General features: G+C 42.7%; 2 protein-coding genes across 3 annotated transcripts in view; both read left to right on the forward strand.

Annotated features, from left to right (window-relative positions):
- The window catches only part of grnd (grindelwald), a 61,059-nt gene extending 54,839 nt beyond the window's left edge, over positions 1 to 6,220 (forward strand). Inside the window, exon 4 of the mRNA XM_071595810.1 lies at positions 5,784 to 6,220. Coding sequence (XP_071451911.1) covers positions 5,784 to 6,194 — 411 coding nt within the window. The 3' untranslated portion in view covers positions 6,195 to 6,220. The remainder of the gene's footprint in view (positions 1 to 5,783) is intronic.
- A 38-nt stretch (positions 6,221 to 6,258) lies between these two features.
- LOC139696920 (SET and MYND domain-containing protein 4-like) overlaps positions 6,259 to 21,528 on the forward strand; it is a 99,804-nt gene continuing 84,534 nt past the window's right edge. The window contains exon 1 of one of the 2 annotated variants that reach the window (XM_071595805.1): positions 6,259 to 8,282. In XM_071595805.1, the coding sequence (XP_071451906.1) occupies positions 8,252 to 8,282 (31 nt within the window). In that variant the 5' untranslated portion in view covers positions 6,259 to 8,251. The remainder of the gene's footprint in view (positions 8,283 to 21,528) is intronic. The other variant, XM_071595808.1, reaches the window with a different exon arrangement.

The raw sequence follows: 21,528 nt of genomic DNA on the forward strand, positions 1-21,528 counted from the left end.
TGTGTATTTTTACGGATAACGATTTATATTTCTATTCATCGTAAAATTTAACTAATATAATCAATATTCAATATTACTTCTAATGCTTATTTTTATGGCGTATTTATGCTTTAGTTCAATATATTACTTATTTATAATAACTGTAGAAGTGCACTTAGCTGACACAGGGAGGCGTGCGGGGGTGAACAGGTTCGCCGCCGAAGGGGCTCGAAGCGCACCTTTTTCGAAGGCTCTTAGAAGGAAGGTTAGCCTAATCTAAAAGGAATTGCCGGGAAGTGCCCATATCTAACTTGGCGTTTGGTAGTTTTTTTGGTTTTCGAAATAAATAATAAAGGGGAAAATGTATAACATACGCAAATGCACATTGGCATGTATCTCTGCATTCACTCCTCAAGTTTTTTTTACAAATAATGATGTATATTTTAAATCAATAATTTATTACTTTATTAATCATATTTTACTGCGGCGTATTCAACCCTTAATCACTGCTAATATATTTTGCTTACATTAAAAATATCTCGAACGAGTGTGAACACATTTTTCTTCGCACGGATCTATACTTCATTTGATTATTATCCGGGAACTCACAGTTTTGCAAGTATATCTCTCACAAATATTAATTACAAAATAACAAGGTACAATGTACACAGATCAATGCATCAAAATATATTTAGCCTTGAGCTTGTTTTCATTTTGAAATACGAAAATGGTTATTGAATTGAAATACGTTTTAGGTACACGTATAAGATTAAATGGCATCGTTATTTCTTTTTGGTTCACCCTATGCTAGAATAATAACTTTCGTAAGAATAATGGCAGGAGGCCGTGGATGAATATTTCAAAAAATAAACAAAGTTGTATCGTAGTTAAAGCAACTTGCTGTCTTGAGGGTCGAGATATAAACACGGACGCTACTCTTCATAATTAATGAATTATTATCGGAGCTCGAAACCGCTCCCTGGAATAGGTTCGAGACAATCCTCCCACTCCCCAATGCCATCTCCACCTCCGACTAGCGTTGCGTCCAATCGCCCATCGCTACCAAATGTTTCTCCCAGGAGGCGAAGAACTACGATTTCAGATCAAGAAATGCCCGCGGGGAGAAAGCAACAGCGTTGTGGAGGAATCAGGGGTTAAAAATCACCAACACTTGACTTAGACACCCCAGTCCCATTTCCCATACAAGTAGGTATCTCCGTACATGGGAAATGCCAGGTGACTGAGAAAGGTATCGGTTGGATTAAATTAGGGTTGGGCACAGATTCAGGATGAGCGTGATCAATTTGCACAGCTTCCCGGGAGCAGATGCGGACTCGGATCACAATTTAGTAAATTTGAAGTGTAGCGTCCTATTCAGAAAAAATTGGCCGGGAAGATGGGTTTAGAATTGGAGGGCAGAAGCACTGATAGGGTTGAAAAGAAGTAGTACCAGCAGACATTAGAGAAAAATATGAGCGCGGAAAGGGAGCTTGGCACTATTAAGGATAAATGGAAAACATAACAGTTTCAGGTTTAACTTTGTGGAATTCCTTCATTTATGAGGTAAAAAAGAGACTTTTCACTTCCACAATAAAGATTGAATATTTCACGACCATGGTTTCGATGGCGATGCTCTGATGATGATGCGCAGCATCGAAACCGAAATATTAAATCTTTATTGTGGAAGTGTAGTTTCTTTTTTACCCTCGTGGTAAATGGGAACACATCCCAAAAGGGATATTGGGGTGCAAAGTAGCTCCATTAATACTAAATAAGAAAAAGGCAAAGGAGTCATGGGTTACGAATGAGATGATTAGAAAGATATACTATAATAGGAGATGCAAAAATGTAAATAAATGATAAGTTAGCAGAGAGTATTAAAAAGTTCAATGATAAACTTAGGAGGGAAGCAAATGAAGCGAATGAAGCGTGGTGAAAGGCAGTGGTAGGGCATAGAAAGTTAAAAAAGAAAGCGTGACGTGAATGCACTGCACAGGAAGGGGAAAGTACTGTTGGGAAGGGAAAATTTGCCAAATTAATCAAAGATTGATCCGGAAAATATGTGGAACCTGAGAAGAGCCAAGAGAAGTGGAAGAAATTAAAAGAATAACTGTATGGTAAACGCGTTACGCCAGCAAGATTAGGCATAAAAGGACATTATGACGTAGAGTATGGTACTTAGATCAACTTTTACTAATTGACGAGAAGTAGAGAGCACCAATTGATTTGAAATGAAATGAGGGGCAAACAACATCCCTGCGGAACTATTCAAAGATGCAAGAGAAAAAGGGAAAGGTAGCCGTGTATGAAGACTAGAGACAAATGTGTTTGATTTCGCAAGCAGCAGTTCCTCAGGATAACCAAATAAAGGATGGCGGGCAGGACAATTCAATACTTAGGGTATGACCAGTTTGGGTTAAGGAAGGTGAGAGGCACACCTTATGATTTAACGGAAATCGCTAATCGAGAGAAATATAGAATACAATCAGGACGTATTTGCCTGTTTCGTAGATTTCGAAAAGGCGTTTGATTGAGTGAATTGGGAAAAACTAATGAGTATATTGCTAAAGATCTGAAGAAAGGACCGAAGGTCGGCGGGGAATTCGTTAAATCAGTTAGGTTTGCTGATGACCAACATCTAGTGTTTCTGTCAGCCAAGGGGTTGCAAGCGTTGATGAGTGCATTGGAAAGTCAGTGCGATGTATATGGGATGAGAATCAATATTAATAAAACAAAGATTACGCGATTTTCCAGTAAGAGAAAGGCTAATATCAAACATTTAAACTAAGGTTAACGTTAAAATAGGAGGGCAAAAACTAGAGCAGGTAGAACAGTTTACGTATCTCGGTAGTGTTTTGGACCAACACGGTCAAAGTAGCAGGGATTTGAGGAGAAGAATTGCGCTAGGGAAAGAGGCTTTCACGAGGAGGAGGGAGTGAATGACAGGGCGTTAAGTAGGGATGTTAAGAAAAGGCTCGTAAAATCTTTGATATGGAGCGTATAGAACGGGCATATGACCTCATCATAGTCTCTTTTTTCAAACAGTATGTGGAAGGTGGAGATAAAATTTAGAATGCAATATTGAATCATCTTCAGGTTGTTCTAAGAAGTCTTGGCATTGTGTAAGGCAGGGGTTTCCAAACTACGGCCCACGGTCCAAATGCGGCCCGCGAGACCCCTCATCTGGCCCTTTTCTCTACGGAAAAAAATAATGGAAATTTACGTGTACGTAGCCAAGATTAGCAGCTGCTCAATGGTCGTTACCTTTTTGTCAAATTGAAATGGAGGCGCTCAGTAGTGCATTATTATATCCAACCAATCGCTGCATTGCACAACCTTATTCGCTACGTACATTTTTTACTTCTGCTCACATTCAATGAGATGATATAACGCCATCTGGTGGCAGAGTTTGTAAATGGTTTAATACTTCTTCAAGACTTGATTATTTTGATCACTGTTTGCCAGTTGCGGTTGACCGCTGCATTGGTGTCAGTTAGCGTCTAATTTCGAAACGTGTTGCACTCTTTTTTATTTTGTGACAATTTCCTGTCCTTAATAACTTACCCTTGGGTATAAAATATTGACAATGTCGCTAGTTTCGTAAGAATTTTCTGGATATTCTGAAGAGAAACTATTTAAGTTACAATCTCTCAGACATAAGTGGAAATATTTAGCAGTTTACTCTATTCAGGTATTTTTAACTTAGCAAATAATAATAATTTTTTTTTGTTGTGTCGGGTGATTTGCAGCTATAACTGCGACAAAATTAGTTCGCATAATCACGTTTTTGAGCCATATAGTGTGCAAGATACTTTCAGTTTCACTATTTATTCATGTTGAAGATTATTTTACTGACAACGATGGCCGAGAAGAAGGAAAGAAAAATAGACGATGAGTGTCGGCAATTCCAAGGCAAAAGAATGGAGTTTGAAATGCTTCCGCATCAAATCTGGTGAGGAACCATTGTGTGTGGTTACCAACGCAACCGTAAATGTGGTGAAAGAAAATACAACCCGCGCCGTCATCAACGAAGCAAACATCCGGAGAAATATGCACAGTTGGAGGATAAAAACGTCCACCCCGGCAAATTTTCTAGATTACAAAACCCGCACACATCCAAGGGGACATTTTTCAGTAAATCCTCAAATGAAAATAAATCCATAACTAAGGCCAGCCAGTTTCGTCCAGTATAAAAGTGGATCACCCTTTTCTGGTTGTGAAGTGGTGAGGGAATGTTTGTTGGAGGGGGCTGAGGAACATTGCCTATAAAATTCGAAACAATTTAAAAATGTATCTCTGGGTGAAAATACCATTGCCCGTTGTGTTGCAGACATGGGTGAAAACATTTCGACTCAAATAGCGAAAACTGGGAGCTAGTTTCACCAATTTTCAATTGCAACTGATGAATTGCTGGACATCTGTTCCACCTCTCAACTGCTTGTGCTCGTTAGAGGTGTGGATGAAGACATGAGCATAACAGAAGAGCTGGCTTCCCTATATACCAGGTATATAACCGGAGAGGATATATTCAATTAATTGAGAAAAGCACTTGCTGATTATAGCTTGGACTGGCACTAGCCTCAGTTGCCTGACTGCTGATGGACGGCAGAACATGAGTGACATAAAGAGAGGCTTGATTGGACAAGTGAAGCCGATGTTTAATGAGAAAAACATTCCACAACCAATGCTCTTGCACTCTATTATTCACGAGCAAGCTTTTTGTGCTAAATATGTATACTGTATGGGCATTAGCAGTGCACTAAATCCTGTAATGAAGATGGTGAGTTTAATAAGGTCACATTGGCTACACCATAGATAGTTCAGATGCATGTTGAAAGATACAGACACAATTGCATGATTTACCGTTTACTCAGCAGTAAGATGACTGAGTTGTAAGAGAGTTCTGAGCAGGGTATTTGAATTAAGAAAAGGAAGTGGTGACTTCCTGGAAAGTAAAGGCAAGCCACGGACATTACTGTCTGATGAAGAGTGGGTATGAAAATTTTCCTTTGCTGCAGACACAACTAGTCATTTAAATTTTCTGAACCTAAAACTACGAGGAGAGAAAAATCTAGTTTCTGACCTAAAGGCCTTGAGATCTAAACTTGTCTTATGTTTCGAACAAGCACAGGCAAACAACTTGACGCACTTTCGGCAGTGCAAGGTCTTCATTGCTGAAGCAACAGCTGAGTTTGCCACGTCATTTGCGTGAGATATCATAGAAGACCTTAGGGACAAGTTCAAAGAAGGACTGGTGGGTTTTGACCAGTTTTTACCCAATGAAGAATTTACTAATGTCAACACTTTCGCATCAAGGCACCTTTCAGTCGTTGGAAGTACATACTTGTGTGAACAAAAATTTTCAAGAATGAAATACGTAAAAAACCATTTGAGAAAAAATTGTCTGATGATAATCTCAGGTCACCGTTGATATAATGGACATCAAATCTAAAGCCAGAAATGTATGCTATTTTGGCATTCAGGATATAATTTCACATCCCACGACTGCGGGTGTTCATGTAGATGGTATAACTGTGACATTGAATAATTACTGAATAAAATAATATTAATGAATAATTAAAAAAACATATGTTTTGATTATTTCTTGTTTGGGCCTCGATTCGGTCCCCAAACTGATGTTTAATGCGGCCCTCGGGCTGACCCTTGGTGTGAGATGCAACCGAAAGTAAATGCCAAACGTTTCAACGGGTCAGACTCCTCCCTCGACTGACGGCACCCGATTTCCCTTGGCCTGTCCTTTCCGAACCGTGCCTAATTTCGCCTGCCTCTCCACTGCTTTCCAGGGCTCCAGGAAGGGGGGCAAGACCGGTGGGATGGCCACTCACGCTCCCGCCCACGGCCTCAAGCTGGACATGACGGCGGCCGGAGGTGGGGTGGCGGCGTCGAGCGGAAACGGGCGGCAGACGCCGCAGCCGCAGGCGCCCCCGCCGCCCGAGAGGCCCCCCGCGGGCACCCCCACCACCGCCGGTGGAAAGTCGGAGGTCACGGGCGCCTACTCGCCCACCACCACCGCGTCCACGCCGCTGAGCACCCGCCCGCCGCGGTACCCGTCCGAGGACACCACGCTGGACTACGCCTACGACAACCGCGCCCTCACGCCCTCCCCAAGGCTCGAAGGCGGGCCGCACCCGCCGACGCCCTTCCACCGCCCCCAGACCATGGGTGGCGTCAAAGGCGGAGAGACCACCTTCTGAGGTGTGCGCTCCCCCACAGACGCCGGGGGGGGGGTGGCGGTCGTGCCTAATGAGAAGGGGGGGCTCGCGCTCTACTCCCGAGGGGGGAAAGGGGCGGCACCACCCCGACTGTTGTTAAATAGTAATTCAAGGGCTTCCGCGCTGAATTAATCAGTTTTGGGCGGAACCCGAGGGAGAAGTTCGGTTTTGAGTTTAATGCGAGTATTATCCGCCGCCCCCAACCAACCCCACCCCCGCATTCCCAAGTCCCAAGAGCGAGAACTGCCGCCCCTGGGCTTCGGAAAACCCCCCCTCCGCGAGGGTGGCGCCGGTGCCAGAATCTTACTAGTTCTCCTCGGCGAGAAAAGGTGTCCTCAGCGATTGAGATTCTCATCGTACTCTGAAGACGCTGGATACACTCGCAGCGTTCAAAACCCGCGCCTTTGCCGTGACTTTTGAAAGTGAATGCATAATGAAGACGAGAGATGCTATTTATATAATAATCGGTAAGAGACGGAAGCAAAAATTTGGCCGTAATTAGTGTTTGAAAGGTGGAATACTTATTCTCAAAATACAAATTCGCAAAGTGATAAATGCAATTGGCTCTGAAGAAATAGCTAATAAATTATGAGTAAGTTATCGTTATTAAACGTGGAAGGAAAACGAATTTGAATATTGGATTGGTCGGAAAATAATTGCTTCTGTTGGAGTCACCTTGGAAATGTTCCTTGTTTTTAGAGATGACTATCCCTATTACAGCAGAGAGAAAATACCAGGAACACTGCCGATTGCGTCCGCTATTTTCACTCTAGCTTCAATGGAACAGTGAGCTTCAAAAGTTCGAATGCGCATGATGAAAGAGGCGGCGAATGTGATGGTGAACAGTCGGCTTTCTACGGCATGTGTCGGTCATTGTTTAGCCCTTGGCCACCCATGGTGCCATTACAGCCTTGATTTTACTGATGAAACACTTCAGACAAGTGACCGTCGATGTTCAATGTTTTTATTCCTCGGTATCCCATTACTTTTCCATAGAATGACAACTGGAAAAAAGAAAAAAAATGGTTAGCCAGGTCGACCATTCAAATTTAACGGATCGTCAGCTCTGCCCTTCCGTTCCCATGGCTGAGTGCGCGATGTGGAACGGTTCTTTCTTTCGGAATGCATCAAACGGGAAGAGCGACGCCCCGGAATCGAACCCAGCCAAATGTTGACGTGCAATCAACTGTGATCTCAGCTGGCTGGATAAAATATGGACATTTCACCGTTGGATATGAAAATGTTTGCAGCCAATACACTTTCGGGGTTTCGTCCGAATAATTTTCTATACTAATAATAGTGATCTCAAATAAGTGACTCCTAATTTTTCAAAAGAGGTGGAATTTCGTCAATCATATAGCAGATGAATATTCTCCGTTCACAATTTCAGCTAGATTCAGTCTATACTTTACTAAGCACTACGAGAGACAATATGCCTTCTGCTTTAGTTGGTCAAGTCTTTGAGCGTCATCATCTGGCCGTTTTGAGGGGAGTTGAAAATGTTGAGCGTAGGAAGAGAGAGGTTTCCGAAATACCTAATTCATGAAAACACCGGAACGTGCAATTAATGCCCTTTTTAGGAATTGGGATCGCGGTTGAAACACATCAATCGAAGTGTCTTTGTCAAGTCCCAGCCTTGGCGAAGGGACGCTTCCGACCCGACTCCCAGGGCGTCGGAATGGTCCGCGCGGATGGAGTTTTAAATATAGACATCGCTCCATTCCAACTCCGTCGGGGAGGAGGAATAATTGGGGCGCGTGGCATTGCACCAAGAGGCAATACCTCGCCTTAGGAGAGAGGACCGCCTCGTTCGACGTCATCGCGAGAGAGGGCCCACTTCCCTGGTTCACTTCACTTCACCGAGTGATATCCCTCCGCGAGCCGTGGCACGGAGCACCGCCGGGGGATGGACGCGCCTCCCATCGATTGATTCATCTCTGCACCACCAACACCCCTCGTGGTGGTAGTGCCGCGGGGGGAGGCGGGGGCCGGTGGATACGGGCACCGCACCTCGCGGCGGGACGGCCCCGACGGCGGCCATGGACCAGGGCCGCAGGATGATCAATCAGTGTGAGTCCCTGGATGACACACGTGCATGTGTTTTAGTGTTCCCCTTGCCGTCTCTGCGAATATTTGTGTAAATCCAGAAGGTGCGTTCTCGTGTGGATTCGAATGTTTCAATCCTCTGTTGCTCCCAACCCTTCAAAAGAAAAGAAATGAATATATTTTTTCAATTCCACATCACGCCATGTTAATCGAGCAACGGAATGAATACTGCCGCTCAGTCGCCTAAGAGGCAGTTCGAAATGCGAAGTTCTCCTGCAATCGATTCAACATCCCTCCTCTGCTGGTCGTTGGTCGGCGACGGTAGTCACGTAACTACTGCTTTGACTAACTTCGGACTATTTCTATTCATCATATACGGTTGAGGAGACATTTAAACAGGAATCGCTTTCATCATGGATTTCATATCGAGTGTTTGATGATTATATGCCTAATATGCGAAGTTTTTCACGAGAAAATCCCTCTTTCGTGCATCCAGGAAAAGGTGCGCACATGGTTGAATCACGGGATTAAGCCGCGAGCCGCCTCGTGAATCATCCTCTTGGAGTTTTAAGGTTTTGGTTGTATTAATAAAATTCCGATCCTCTCACGAGGTTAATTAGTGTAATGTTTTTATCCGGTCGCTTTCTTCACAACAAACAGTGGAATAATATGGAACTTTCTCATTTTAAATCAAAATCTACATTTTTTCGTTATCAGCCGATACCACCACATTGAATGCACATCCCTGCTTACATGTGTGTATAGCTCTCAATTATACGCCAGTGCACGTGTGTATATCTGCGTATTCTTTACATATTCACGCGATGCATTACGTGTGTGGGTGTGTGTGTGTGCGTACGCTGGAACCTTGCTGGAAGTGGTCGTTAGACTGCCAGCCAAGGGACTGATCCTTGACGGGAGGTGATTTCATGCCCCGAAGAGGAGTGCACGTACTGAACGGATGGATCGTATTGACTCTTCCATCGTCATGGGCACAATGAATGTTTCCAATGCACTCTTCAAAAATTGTTTTAATATGAAAAATATAAGTTTATATCATTGAATCATAACTGAAGAATTTTTACTGAATGTGCGCCCAAATGTTTACGATGAGAAATATTTTTAGCCATCATAATGGAATGGCTGTAAAAGGCATTCGTCATAATGTGCCTGTTCCTATGGAGATTAATTTATTTTGCGAGACTTGAACCGCGTTCAAACCACAACATTCAAAGACAATATCTATTTGAAAGAATACACTATGAGAAACGTGAAACCACTTACTGTTAAATGTTACCACTGGATTGATAAAGGCGCTTTTTTTAATTACGCTATCGGTACATATTTACTCCTTTAAAAGCTGTCAAAATTCTTAAATTTTTCAAAATTCAAAGAACATCAATAATTTAATTTTATTATGGTTATCAATAAAAGGATGACTTCTACATTGAGCCATCGTTTCCTTTCATTTTACTTTATTAATGACAATAAAGAATGACGGATACGGTAAATTGTCATTGCACAGCCATGCCCCCCACTATCCTACTACATTTGTAAATCATCCTCCTCCAGTTCCGTGAACAGCCAACGTTTCGCTTCATATGCGCGACATTCGTCCTCTTCACATCTTCTTTACACCACTCCTAGTTCCTTCCCAGCGTTTAATTACTCTTGATGTAATGGATATTAATTGTTTGTGCTTTCCAAATATAAACAATCCGCTCATTGGCCGTGGAGCCATTGGGAATCGGAGGGAGGGGTTCGAATCCCGGTTAAGGCCTCTCCGCGCCGACCCTCACAAGTGGTCCATCGCTCCATTACCTTCAAAAGGAAGGGAGTTTTGGAGCAAGTATGAAAGTGGATTGATTCCCAGAACAATTTCAATGGAATGTAAACAAAATCGCTCACCGGATTCGACACGATCACACCATGAGAATTGCTGCGTTCGAGAAGAAGTCCCCTGACCTCTTAGTAGGCGGCCGGTGGTCGCTAACCGAGGCAATCTCTGGTGCTGGCCGCAAATAAGAGAGCGCCCCTTGGCCTCGGGGGTGGGGGGGGGGAGCGTTCATTGATTTCACAGGAAATTCGTTTGGCTCCTGAGAAGAGTCGCCTCTTTATGTGATGCACTCTCCACCGTATTTACAGATGTGCGTAGGCCACCAACGACGGTGGCTCCACCAGGGAAAATTGCGAATATTTATGTCATCTTTTTAGGTGTTCAATTCCTTAAGGTTCAGCTGAGTTCTATTCCATCGTAAATATCGTGAAACACCGTTATCGAGCGTCTATTTTCGTAATGTTACAACTTAAAATGTTTGGAATCAGACAAATTTTACCTTCCCCAAACCCCCGTGTTCCGTCTTTTTTGTCTATTTATCCATGTTCTTAGTAAACATAATTATGCATCGAAAATGGATTGGATTTTTGGGGTGATTTCTTTTACAAATCTCTTCTAGTTGCAATGTTTTGGTATGCCATTCGTCATCAACTTCTGAAGGCCAAGCCTTGCCGTTGCATCCATCGGTTGCATTTCCGCTTATTGCAGGTAGTTACTCTTAGAGAACTTTTTATATCACATCTAAATTTCTTTGTCGGCCTTCCTCTTCCTTTTTTTCCTATCATCTCCTCCTCCATTATGTTTTCTAGGAAGTTGTTATGTCTGAGAGCATGCCCAACAAATTAAATTTTTTTCTCAATCTCTTTTATTAGACTCTTTTCCTCTTCAATTTCTCTCAATGCTTCCATATCCCACTCCTTCCATCTTTTCAAATAATATCAGCGAGGAAGAGCAATTTACCCAAAAACCTATGCAAATCGGAATATTACTCTCTTTCATTCGTGATTGAACGGAGAGTGAATTCATCCGAGATATTTCGCCGAATATTGCCGATTTGAGACCGCGTCTGAGGGAACGAGCCCTCTTCTTGTCTTCGCCACGCAATTTCCTTCTTCATTTCTTCCAACTTCCTCTCTTCATTTTGTCTTAAAAGCGCTCTTCCTTCATTCACTGCGTTACTTTGCATTTTTCTTCAACCGGGGCATTCAGCACTCCACAGCCATGCAATATTTATTCTTCCCTTTCTGCCTTTTTTGAACCTCCACGGGTGAATCCCACCGCTCCCCTGCCTTTTTTCTATTTCACCTTCAGCGACTGTCTCTTTGCATTCTCTCAATTCTTTGGCTCACTCAAAAGATTGAAAAGATTGTTATATTGCCTAAAATTAAACATATTGCAGCCGTACTAAGCTCCGTACTGGTGTCCTTTTGTCCACAATTCTATTGCGTGTACTCTTCATCAATTATCTTTTTCTTGCGAATTTGTTTTTCGAAAACGATGTTCTTCTGGCCGTAATGCCCTAATGCTGTCCTAGTACCTCTGCTCTCTACAACTTATTCAATTCCACTTCTTTGTTTAACATAGCTTTCCCACTATTGGGGGATATCATTCATTCCGTACCCTTATAGTTATTCTTTATCGCATAACTCTCGCATTGTCCCTGAAGGCCCTCAATACCAACTGCAATTCATAGGATGTCGGAATTTCTCGCTTGATTACCCGCAAACATACATAACTTATTAACATTCCGGTCATATCACTGCTCAAGCCTTTCCCACGCCAATCCTCATATATATTCAAAGTCTGTCCCAAAAGGAGTATGACTAATTTTTCCCGGATGGATGGGCGGACGGGTGTCGATTTCTCTGGCTGGATTCGAGGGAGGGGAGTCTCAGGTAAGGCTGGAGATGGCAGTTGGCTTCCAGTCTTTGGGAAGTGCAAATCGTTCGTTTGCAAAACCTCTATAATGTGACCTCGTTACGCTTCCCCATGATCCGAATATTGGAGCATCGCCACACAGTCTAATTTTGCGTGACACTGGGCAAACCCGGGAAAGAGACTCATGATATGATCAATCCAGCTTATGGTGATGGCACCATGAGTAGAAGGGGTGTTTTAGATGGACACAAGTTTTTTTCGGAGAGGTGTAGGAGGCATTGAGAACGCCAAACGTTCCGTACGCCCATCGACCTAACCAATGACTATAATCTTGCAAGAGTGAAGGCTATGTCGGGCAGGGATTGCAGATTAAGTGTTCGAATGGTTTCTGATAAACCTGCCATCCGTACAAGTGATGCATCGATTTGTGACCGAATACATGGGCGTGAGAAAGGTGTTTGTGAATTTGGTACTGCGAAAGTTCTTGGTCGAGCAAAAGGAAACTCGGACGCGGATCCGCCAAGAGCTTCTCCACCATGAGAATGAGGATCCGAATATTTTCGACAATGCCCCACCAGACATCTTTCCCTTCTCCCGCCTCAAGTTCGCGCTGAAAAGACGTCGACTCGTCCTGGTGGAATAGTTACAGCAGGCCGTGACGAGGAAGCCTAGTGGCGACCGACCGTGCGCCGCCTTCCAGAAGGGGCACGAACCAGCTGGCAGCAGGGCGTAGACGCACATGGGCGCTACTCAGAAGACTTTTGAATAAATGCATCATTTTTGGCGATTAATTTGCTTCAATCGACTCAGTCCCGCTACTTTGGTGGAAACCTTTGGCTTGCCGTATTCCTTTGAAAAAAGGTGGCAGCCTGTCGCAATCTCCTGTCAATCATTGACTATCGCCTGGTCAGCCAGTTTCCATCTATGCAGTCAGTCCACTCCCATATTCCACTAATTTTCATTCGGCTTAAGTAATTTTAATTGGTTAAGAAACCACGAAGAGCAGCAGAATATCGAAATAAATTGGATGTTCCTTCCTCCTTACGCTCTCATCACTCAAGTAAACAAGGCTTTTCTACTTCCTTATTTAAATTCCAACTGGTCGTCGCTTAGCTAGATATTTTGTATTGTTTTCCAACATTCTATTAATGATTCATGGAAAAAACTCGGCTGCATATGAATATTACTAGGTTATCTACATATTAAGGTAGGTCTTGGATGGACACAACTACCAAATAGATACTTTGCGACCCCTAACAAATGACAGCCTACCGTCCTAGACTAAAACAAGCCCCTCTTTATCTATGCGTTCTTCCTTCCGCACTTCATCACGTCCAACAACCCTAACCTATTCCTTCCCTTTCCTCATTAGCCCAACATGCTCCCCTCTATCACAGTCTTCAAAATCCCACTGCCGGTTAATACCCACTTCATCCACTTTTCCTGCCTCCATAGGATTTCTCCCAACAAACCCCTCTCTTCGCCCACCATACCAAGTACTTCCTCATTTGTTTTCTCCTCGGTCCATTTCACCTTCTTCATCCTTCTCCACAACCACTTTTCAAAAGCCTCCCATCCACGTCTATCACCCTGCTTCAAAGACCACGTTTCCGCGCCGTGCATAGCTACGCTCCATATCAAAGTTTTCACGAGTATTTTCCTGACATCCTTACTCAACATCGTGGTCGTCAATTCCTTCCTCGTGAAAGGCTCTTTGCCCAGCGTAATTCCTCTCCTTACGTCCCTACTACATTCTTCTTTTAGACCCAAAAAACCTCCGAGATGCGTACACTGTTCCACTCAAAATTTGATCCTCCTATTTTAATTTTAACCTTAATTTTAACTTTCAGGAATATCTTATTAATTTTGTTTTATTTATATTATTTATAATTTTATATCAGTCGCAATGAATGTTTATTCACCCATTAACTCTTTCAACCCCTTGAATAACTGACAAACTAGAGCTCGATCATCAGCAAACCTAACTGATTTCACGGATTCCCCGCCCACTTTCATTCCTACCTCCAGTTCTTCCCATGCCTCTTTGATCATTTCCTCTGCATACAGGATGAACAGCAACGGTGACAATGGGAAACCCTGCCTTACACCCCTCCCTAACACTGCCCATCCGGACTCCCCGTTTCCCACCCTCACCTGAGCAGTCAGAGACATGTACAGGTTGCGGATTAGCCTCCTTTCCCTCCAATCTATACCTTTTTTCTACAGAATACTCATTAGTTTTTCCCAATTCACTCTATCAAACGCTTTTTCGAAATCTACGAAACAGGCAAATACCTCCTGGTTGTGTTCTATATTCCTCTCGATTAATAATCTCATTACTGCAATGGCATCACGCATACCTCTCCCCTTCCTAAACCCAAACTGATCATCCACTAAGTAATCATTGACCCTACTCTCTATCCTTTTGTTTATGATCCCGAGAACAACTTTAGCTGTGTGAGATATCATACTTATTGTCCTGTAGTCCTCACATGATGTAGCCTTTACCTTTTTCGGAATAGGAATTAAAACTGATCTCACAAAGTCTTCCGGCCAGATTCCCTCCTCATATATGCTACGGATCAGCCCATATAGCCTCTTCCTCCCACATTTTCCTAAGCATTTTAAAAGTTCCACGGGAATGTTATCCACCCCCACGGCCTTATTTAGTTTCATCTCCCTTAATGCCCTTTCTATCTCATTGTCTAGTATGCCTGGACCTAAGCTGTCTTCCTCTACGTCATTTTCTTTTTCAATGTCTAAATTTGTTGGTCTGAGTTCTTTACTATACAGTTCTTCTATATACTCCTTCCATCTCTCTTGGATCTTTCCTGCGTCAACTATTACCTTACCCGCCTTATCTCTAACTGTTAGCATAGATCTCCCTTTCTTACTTCCCGATAGTGATTTAATTTTTTTCATCAGTTTTTATTCCTCATACATGATTTTCTCTACAGCCTTCTGATACTCCTTCACAGTCAATTTATTTAATGCTTCTATATTCCATTTTCTAACTCGCCGCCCCTGCCTTTTTATTTTGAAACGGACTCTACATTTCATAAAAACGAATTTGTGGTCAGAGTCCGCATCCGCTCCCGGGAAGCTGTAGGAATTTGTCACACTGTTCCTAAATCTGTGTCTTACCAGAATATAATCTAGCTGATATCTTTCTGAGTCACCTGGCATTTTCCGTGTATAACTGCTTGTATTGAGGTGTCTAAACCAAGTGTTGGTGATGACCTACCCTTGTCTCCTGCAGAACTCCACTGCTATCTCCCCGCAGTCATTCCTCGTGCCGAAACCCACTTCATCACCATATATTCCCTTTCTTATCATCGCATTCCAATCCATTCCAATTCCCTATCACAATCAAATGTTTCCCTGCAGGAACACACGCGATTATGTCCTCTTACTGATCGTATATCCTATCGACCTATTCCTCCGTATGGTTGCTCGGTTGCATGTATACCTACATTGAACAATATTCAGCTCTCTATTTTTACTTCTACTTTTAAAATTCTATCCGCTGCTGGCTCTATGCTGACTATGCTTCTTCCTAATTTTTATTCCACATTATGGCCACCCCTCATATGCTCTTTTCCCCTCCGCTGTCTATTATTCTATAATTATCACTCCAGTTATTCTCGCTTTCCTTCCATCTCACCTCGCATTTACCAAGAAAATATCTATATATCCTCCTTTCATCTCTCGCTAATTATTCTCCAATTTTCCTGTCCTCATCATTATCCTAACATTCCACGTTCCTATTCTTACTAATTTGGTCTTCTTCTCCTGCGTCTTCTGTCCTACTGCTGTCGGTTTTCCCCTGAAGGGATGACGACCGCGGAAGCCTCGCCTCCCCCGCTGCCGGGCACGACACACGTCCGATTGGGCCGAGCCCCGTGGTTGCCAGGACTCATATTCTCTGTAGTGCCCATCATTTTAATCTTGGGACTGATAATTGAGGTGGTTTCCCATTGCCTTCCTCAATATTGTTTTTAATGTGACTCTATCGCTCAATAGCCGCCTCACTGAGGAACAGACGCTGCGTGGAATATCTTTCGTCTGGCTCCTAGCCTTCAACCCAGAATAGGTGACCAGGAGAAATCATCATTTCTCCCGCCAGTGCAGCTCTAGGGGTCATCGGAAAATACAAGCAATTCCACCACGTCATAGCTATAGTCCATGGGATGCGGCTGCATGTGATATACATGTAAAATTTAGTATTCTTTAATTTTCACAGTTTACCTATTTATCCTCTTACTTTACGAGAATCAAAATTGGTTTGAGGAAACCCAATGGCCAAATTTCTATATCAAAACAACTAATTGTAATTCCTAAGAATCCTTTTCCTGCATTAATCTCTAAGCTGTATTTCTACGAAGGTATTCTCTATGTACTCCTTCGGCCTTTTTCCACTTTGTTCCCCCTAAGGCCTTTTCTGTGCCCTCTATCTCGCTTTCTGGGATCGAAGATGCTCTCCAATGCATCGCATGTCCATTTTTTTCCAAACAGGTCGACCACTACCACAATACCTTACCATAATGCTCTGCTACGTTTTCTTTCTTCCATTGTGACTTAATATTAACTTCCTTGTCTTATCTATTACTTTTGGAATGGTTTTTACCTTCACTGAATCCTGAATATTCTTATCTCTTTGAAGTAGCGCATCTTATTTTCCAGGCTCCTCCATTTCTCATTATCTTCGCACGTGATTTCCCATCTCTCTTCCTCACCCCCATCAATATCTCACCAGTTTTGAACTCTCTCTGTACATTCTCCTTCTCATTTTTGAGATATCCATCTCCCATTTTCTTCATCCATGCATCTGCTTAGTCATCTCTGCGAGCCATCCATGTTTCTCGGATTCTCTTTGTCTATATCAGTTGTATTGTTAGTTTTGCGGATCTTCCGTTGTCATGCGGTTTTTAAGATCCATTCACCTTTCTCCAAAACGGTTCTTTCCCCAATCCTTCACGTGCAACTGCTCCCCTTTGGCACGCCATCCTTTCTACTCCCGCCAATATTCCATTTCGGTGCTTTCACCCCACGTCCCGGTCCTTTTGAATTATCTTATTTCATTCTATCGTTGGTGAATTCTGAATCCTGGATGACGTGAGTTGACAACCGTCGTGACCCTCTCTTCTCTCTCAAGTCCTCTTCGCAAGGATGTGATGGTGATATTGGCACGAAGACAGTCCCCTTTCATTCAATTTAAATGCGGATGGACATGCCGATGGACGTTTTTTGTAAAAACCGATGCATGAAAGCATGAGAAATACCTTTCAGTTATAAACACAGCCAACCGTGATAGTTCCGTAAAATTCCACGCTTTTAACTTACCAAATGCTGGTAAGATATATGTAAATGATGCGTCAAACTTTTAAGCATTTTATAGCGATTATATCTTGTTAACGGCAGTATTGTATGAATTTCCATGATACTGCGAGTCCAAACCGAAATTATATTTCCTTTGATCTGGTGAACACGTGAATGGTTGTGAATTTGAATGAATTTATGAATGAATTTGTTTGCGCCTCAATAACGGTTGTTTAACTCTTGCCATATATCCTATAAAAGTTACATTTTCCCACTTCCGGGTTTCTCAACTCTGAAGCCTGCGCTCATCTGATCTATCTTGAGTTCGCAAGCGCAGTATGTCCAATCAGGCATGGACGCATCACGGACGGAGGCCAATTCAATTGGCAAACAGTCAGTCAATTATTAAACTTCAGTACTGCAAACATACATTAAGTTTCAAGTTATATGCGTAAAATAAAATAGAATTAATGCTTTCCGGTCACAACGATTAACCCCGTTCATGATAATGTATTTTAAAATCTAATAGCCACTTTTGATTCTATCTTCTGATGCAATGAACCTGGGTTCCATTTCCATACTGCTTGACTCTCTTCTTAACTATTCCAAAATTTGTAAGATGGGAATAAAGCACTGAGAGCACTGAAGAGTAAAGAATATTCTTTAACGTGATATGGGAGCCAACATGTATTACGTACGCATGAGTTAGTGTCGCATGTAATTGAAGTAACATTTCTTTTCTAGGAATTGGTATCCTCCTGCAAATGAAACCATTATAAAATCTCACCGATTTAAAACTTAATCCGAAGCTAATCAATTCCTTCACTTAATTCATTAAGAATAGGTGACAAGAAATAATGGTATATCATTTCAAGTCAGTAATAGGATGACTTCTCGGAAGAAAATTAGAATTGCTGCCCACTTAATGTGAGGTAAGAGAACTGAACCCCAGAAACCGTAAAAGTCCGAACGTTAGAAAGTCGCGGGACTGATGATTAAAATCTTCAAGCGTGTGGTTTAGGCACAACGCAGCAATTACAGAGTGTAAATATCATTCACCTTGACCCCGATCCCTCGATATCGGCTGAGTACTTAAGCCAGTTAAGCTATCGAGGCGTCCTATTAATTTCCGAAATTTTGGGAGAATTTAAAGGCACAAGAAGATGAGGCGAAATACCGTACATACAATGTCACAAGCATTTGTAGTCTTGGGCAATGCGCCACAGTCCACGAGGTTAAAGCCAACTTTTAAACACTTAGGCTGTTTAGTATAGTCTTTGACAAATTCCAAGAAACTGCGGGAGATGCCGCAACAGTAACTTTTAACGGAGTCATCCACTAATATGCATTTCAATGCAACAATTTCAAAGTGTAAAAATCATTAGCGTTGACCGGGATTGGAACCTAGGTCCTTCGATTCTTGGCCAAATACCGAGAAGATTAGTAAACTCTGAAATTGGTCCGATAAATGAGCATTGTACTAATGGTAGTTAGTACAATGCTCATTTATCGGATGACACCGGTAAAAGTTGCTTTCGCGGCATCTCCCACAGTTTCTTGGAATTAGGGATTCTTACATTTTCAATGTCAGATGCCTATACCAACAGCTAAGAGAATTATAAAGAGGCTCAGGTAATGAGCTTTTAAAGTTTTTGCATTCAGTTTTCCCCGACCATAAGTCCAAAGATTGATTTAGCACTTCTCCCCGAACATTTCTTTAGTCGGTTAAAATCTTCAACTGTTTATACAATTTACTCTCTTTGGCATCTCTTCCCCTGCTCACTCTTCCCTACCGACCTCTCATCCGGCCCAGCGACGATCATCTCTCCCACCGCAGAAGATGGGGGTTATAATACATTTTCAACATCACGGCTAAGGAGACCTCCTCCCAATTTATGCAAGAGCTTCAATCCGTAATTTCAACTTCGCTCCGTGAGTGATTCGCAGTCTAGCTCCTCTAATATTTGGGATACGCTACTTAGTTTATCATAATAAGGTTTTACAAATGTATCTCCTCTACGCTGCACGCAATCCAATTAGGCAATCAATCCAACTTCGGGAAGATCCAATATTCAAGCAGCATATTCTAAATGAGACCTAGCAAGCGAAAGATTACATTTCTCTTTGACCTTATCGTAACATTTACCAATTACTCTTCTAATACATTATAATTTTTAGTTAGCTCGTCCGCATATCCCTCGAATGTGTTCCACCCAGGAGAGATCGTGGTGAGGGTAACGTCAAGGTTTTTGATCGAGTCTATACATTCCATTTCGGTGTTCCTGATTTAGTAGGCGTTCGGATGGGAAATGCTCTTTTGCCAAAAATTTATCACTCATTAATTACTCATTAAGCACTCTTTTAATTCTAATTTCTAAGTGTCGCGCCAGCGTTGTATAGCATTGAGGTCGTCTGATAAAGCTGATGTGTCCTCAGGATCACGGATACCGCGGTAAACCTCTGAATCGTCGGCAAATAAACGCATCTTACTTGTGACTATGGAATCAATGTTGTTAACGTAAAGTGGGAATAATAGGAATAGTAGGAATATTTATCGATGCGCGCAACGAAGACATAAGTGTGAGGTCACATCTTTGCCCCACCTCTTTCGTCATTCGATGTCTACACCATTTTCCAAACGTTCCAAACAGACTTGATAATATTAGGTCGAATGATTTTTCTTCGGTGGCCCACTTCAACCCCCCTGGTCGGAAGGCGGGGCGACCCCCGTCCCCATCCCATCGCTTCCGCCTGCATCCGCCGGCCCTTCGCATGCCCCATCCTCCACTCCCCTTGCAACACTCAGCATCATTCGCTGCTGGGCGCCCACGTGCCGTGCCGTCTCCCTTTGCGACTTTAACGAAAATTAACGCGTTCGCGCCCTCCCACGCAAAACGAAAACCTTCGCGCGCAAAGGGATTGAGAGAATGCTTTTCGCATCTCTTGAGGACGCCCACGCGATACGCCGACGCTTCCAGGGCACAAAAATCAAATGAAAGAATCAGTCGAGGCTGTTGAATTTTCAATTCACCTCTCCACAACCACTCATAGCATTCCGACAAGGAATCTGACTCGCAGATACTGAATTCTTTATTTCACAACAACTTGCAACATTAGGTTTCAGAGCTTTTTATGTATAATACTGGCCTTCAGGACCCAAATGATCAAAATTACATTTAAATAGAATGAGAAAAGTTAATTTTGATTCGGAATTTCTTTGAAATGAGGTTATCTATTAAATAATGACATCCAAAATCACAAGAATAAATAAGAAAAAAAGCTGAAATGAATAAAAATAGTTACATGCTTCATTATTTTCCTTAAGTATTAGCACTACCCCCTTTTCAGTCTATGAATGATATCCCTAGATATACTTTTATGAATTTGAATATAATAGAGTTTTATGACCCAAAGTCGAGTTCAGTTATGTCACTTTAGCCACAGAAAAACTCATTGAGGTTACACTCTATTTATCGAATTAAAATCTGACTTTGAAAAATATTTTATCATTTCTCTTTCTAGCGGAATTTTTTTTAACTTTCGAAAGTTGATTTTATATAAATAGATAATTAATTTGGGCTTTCGGATTAAGTTATTGCTCAAAGGCGCGGATTTTGGAATCCAGGTAAAACGCAAATTCCCGTGGAGAAAATTCATACTGGCAGCTTATCTGTAACTAGCGGCCACTAATTGTGCATTTTTTGGCATTCCGATTAATCCCCGAATGAATGAAACCGCTTCCAGGTTCCAGCAATTTAATCGCCATCACATTCACACAAATTCGCTGAAAATATTTCGCTCTCATTTAAGCGATCAACGACTCCCGAGAATTCGGGCGGGCACCAACGATCGGAGGGAGACTCGAGCACTCTCTGGCGGCCTAGCGACGAACCTCCTGCGCGCCCGAATCAATTGGCGCGTCTGCCGTGGGCGCCCCGGTGCACCCCGGGGGGTGGGATCTTCAGGGAGGACGGGGCCGCGTGGGGGGGAAGGAGGGGTCGTGGGGCTGTTGAGGGTCTTTGGGCGTGGCGGCGGGAGGCTGGGGTCTAAAATTAAAACTCCCTCTTGCGCCACGCCTCGGGCGTTGCCGGAAATTGGAAGGAATTAGCGCGAATTTGAAATCACTTAACGACACGCTGCGCTATGTATTTGCTTGTGGTGCACGAAATGTGGAATTCGATTAATTTGTAAATTGGATTCTGAAGGATAAAATACTTGATCTTATCTTTTCCCCCA

Source organism: Hetaerina americana, unplaced genomic scaffold (assembly GCF_022747635.1).
Source record: "Hetaerina americana unplaced genomic scaffold, ioHetAmer1.1.p SCAF_7, whole genome shotgun sequence".
NCBI lineage: Eukaryota > Metazoa > Arthropoda > Insecta > Odonata > Calopterygidae > Hetaerina > Hetaerina americana.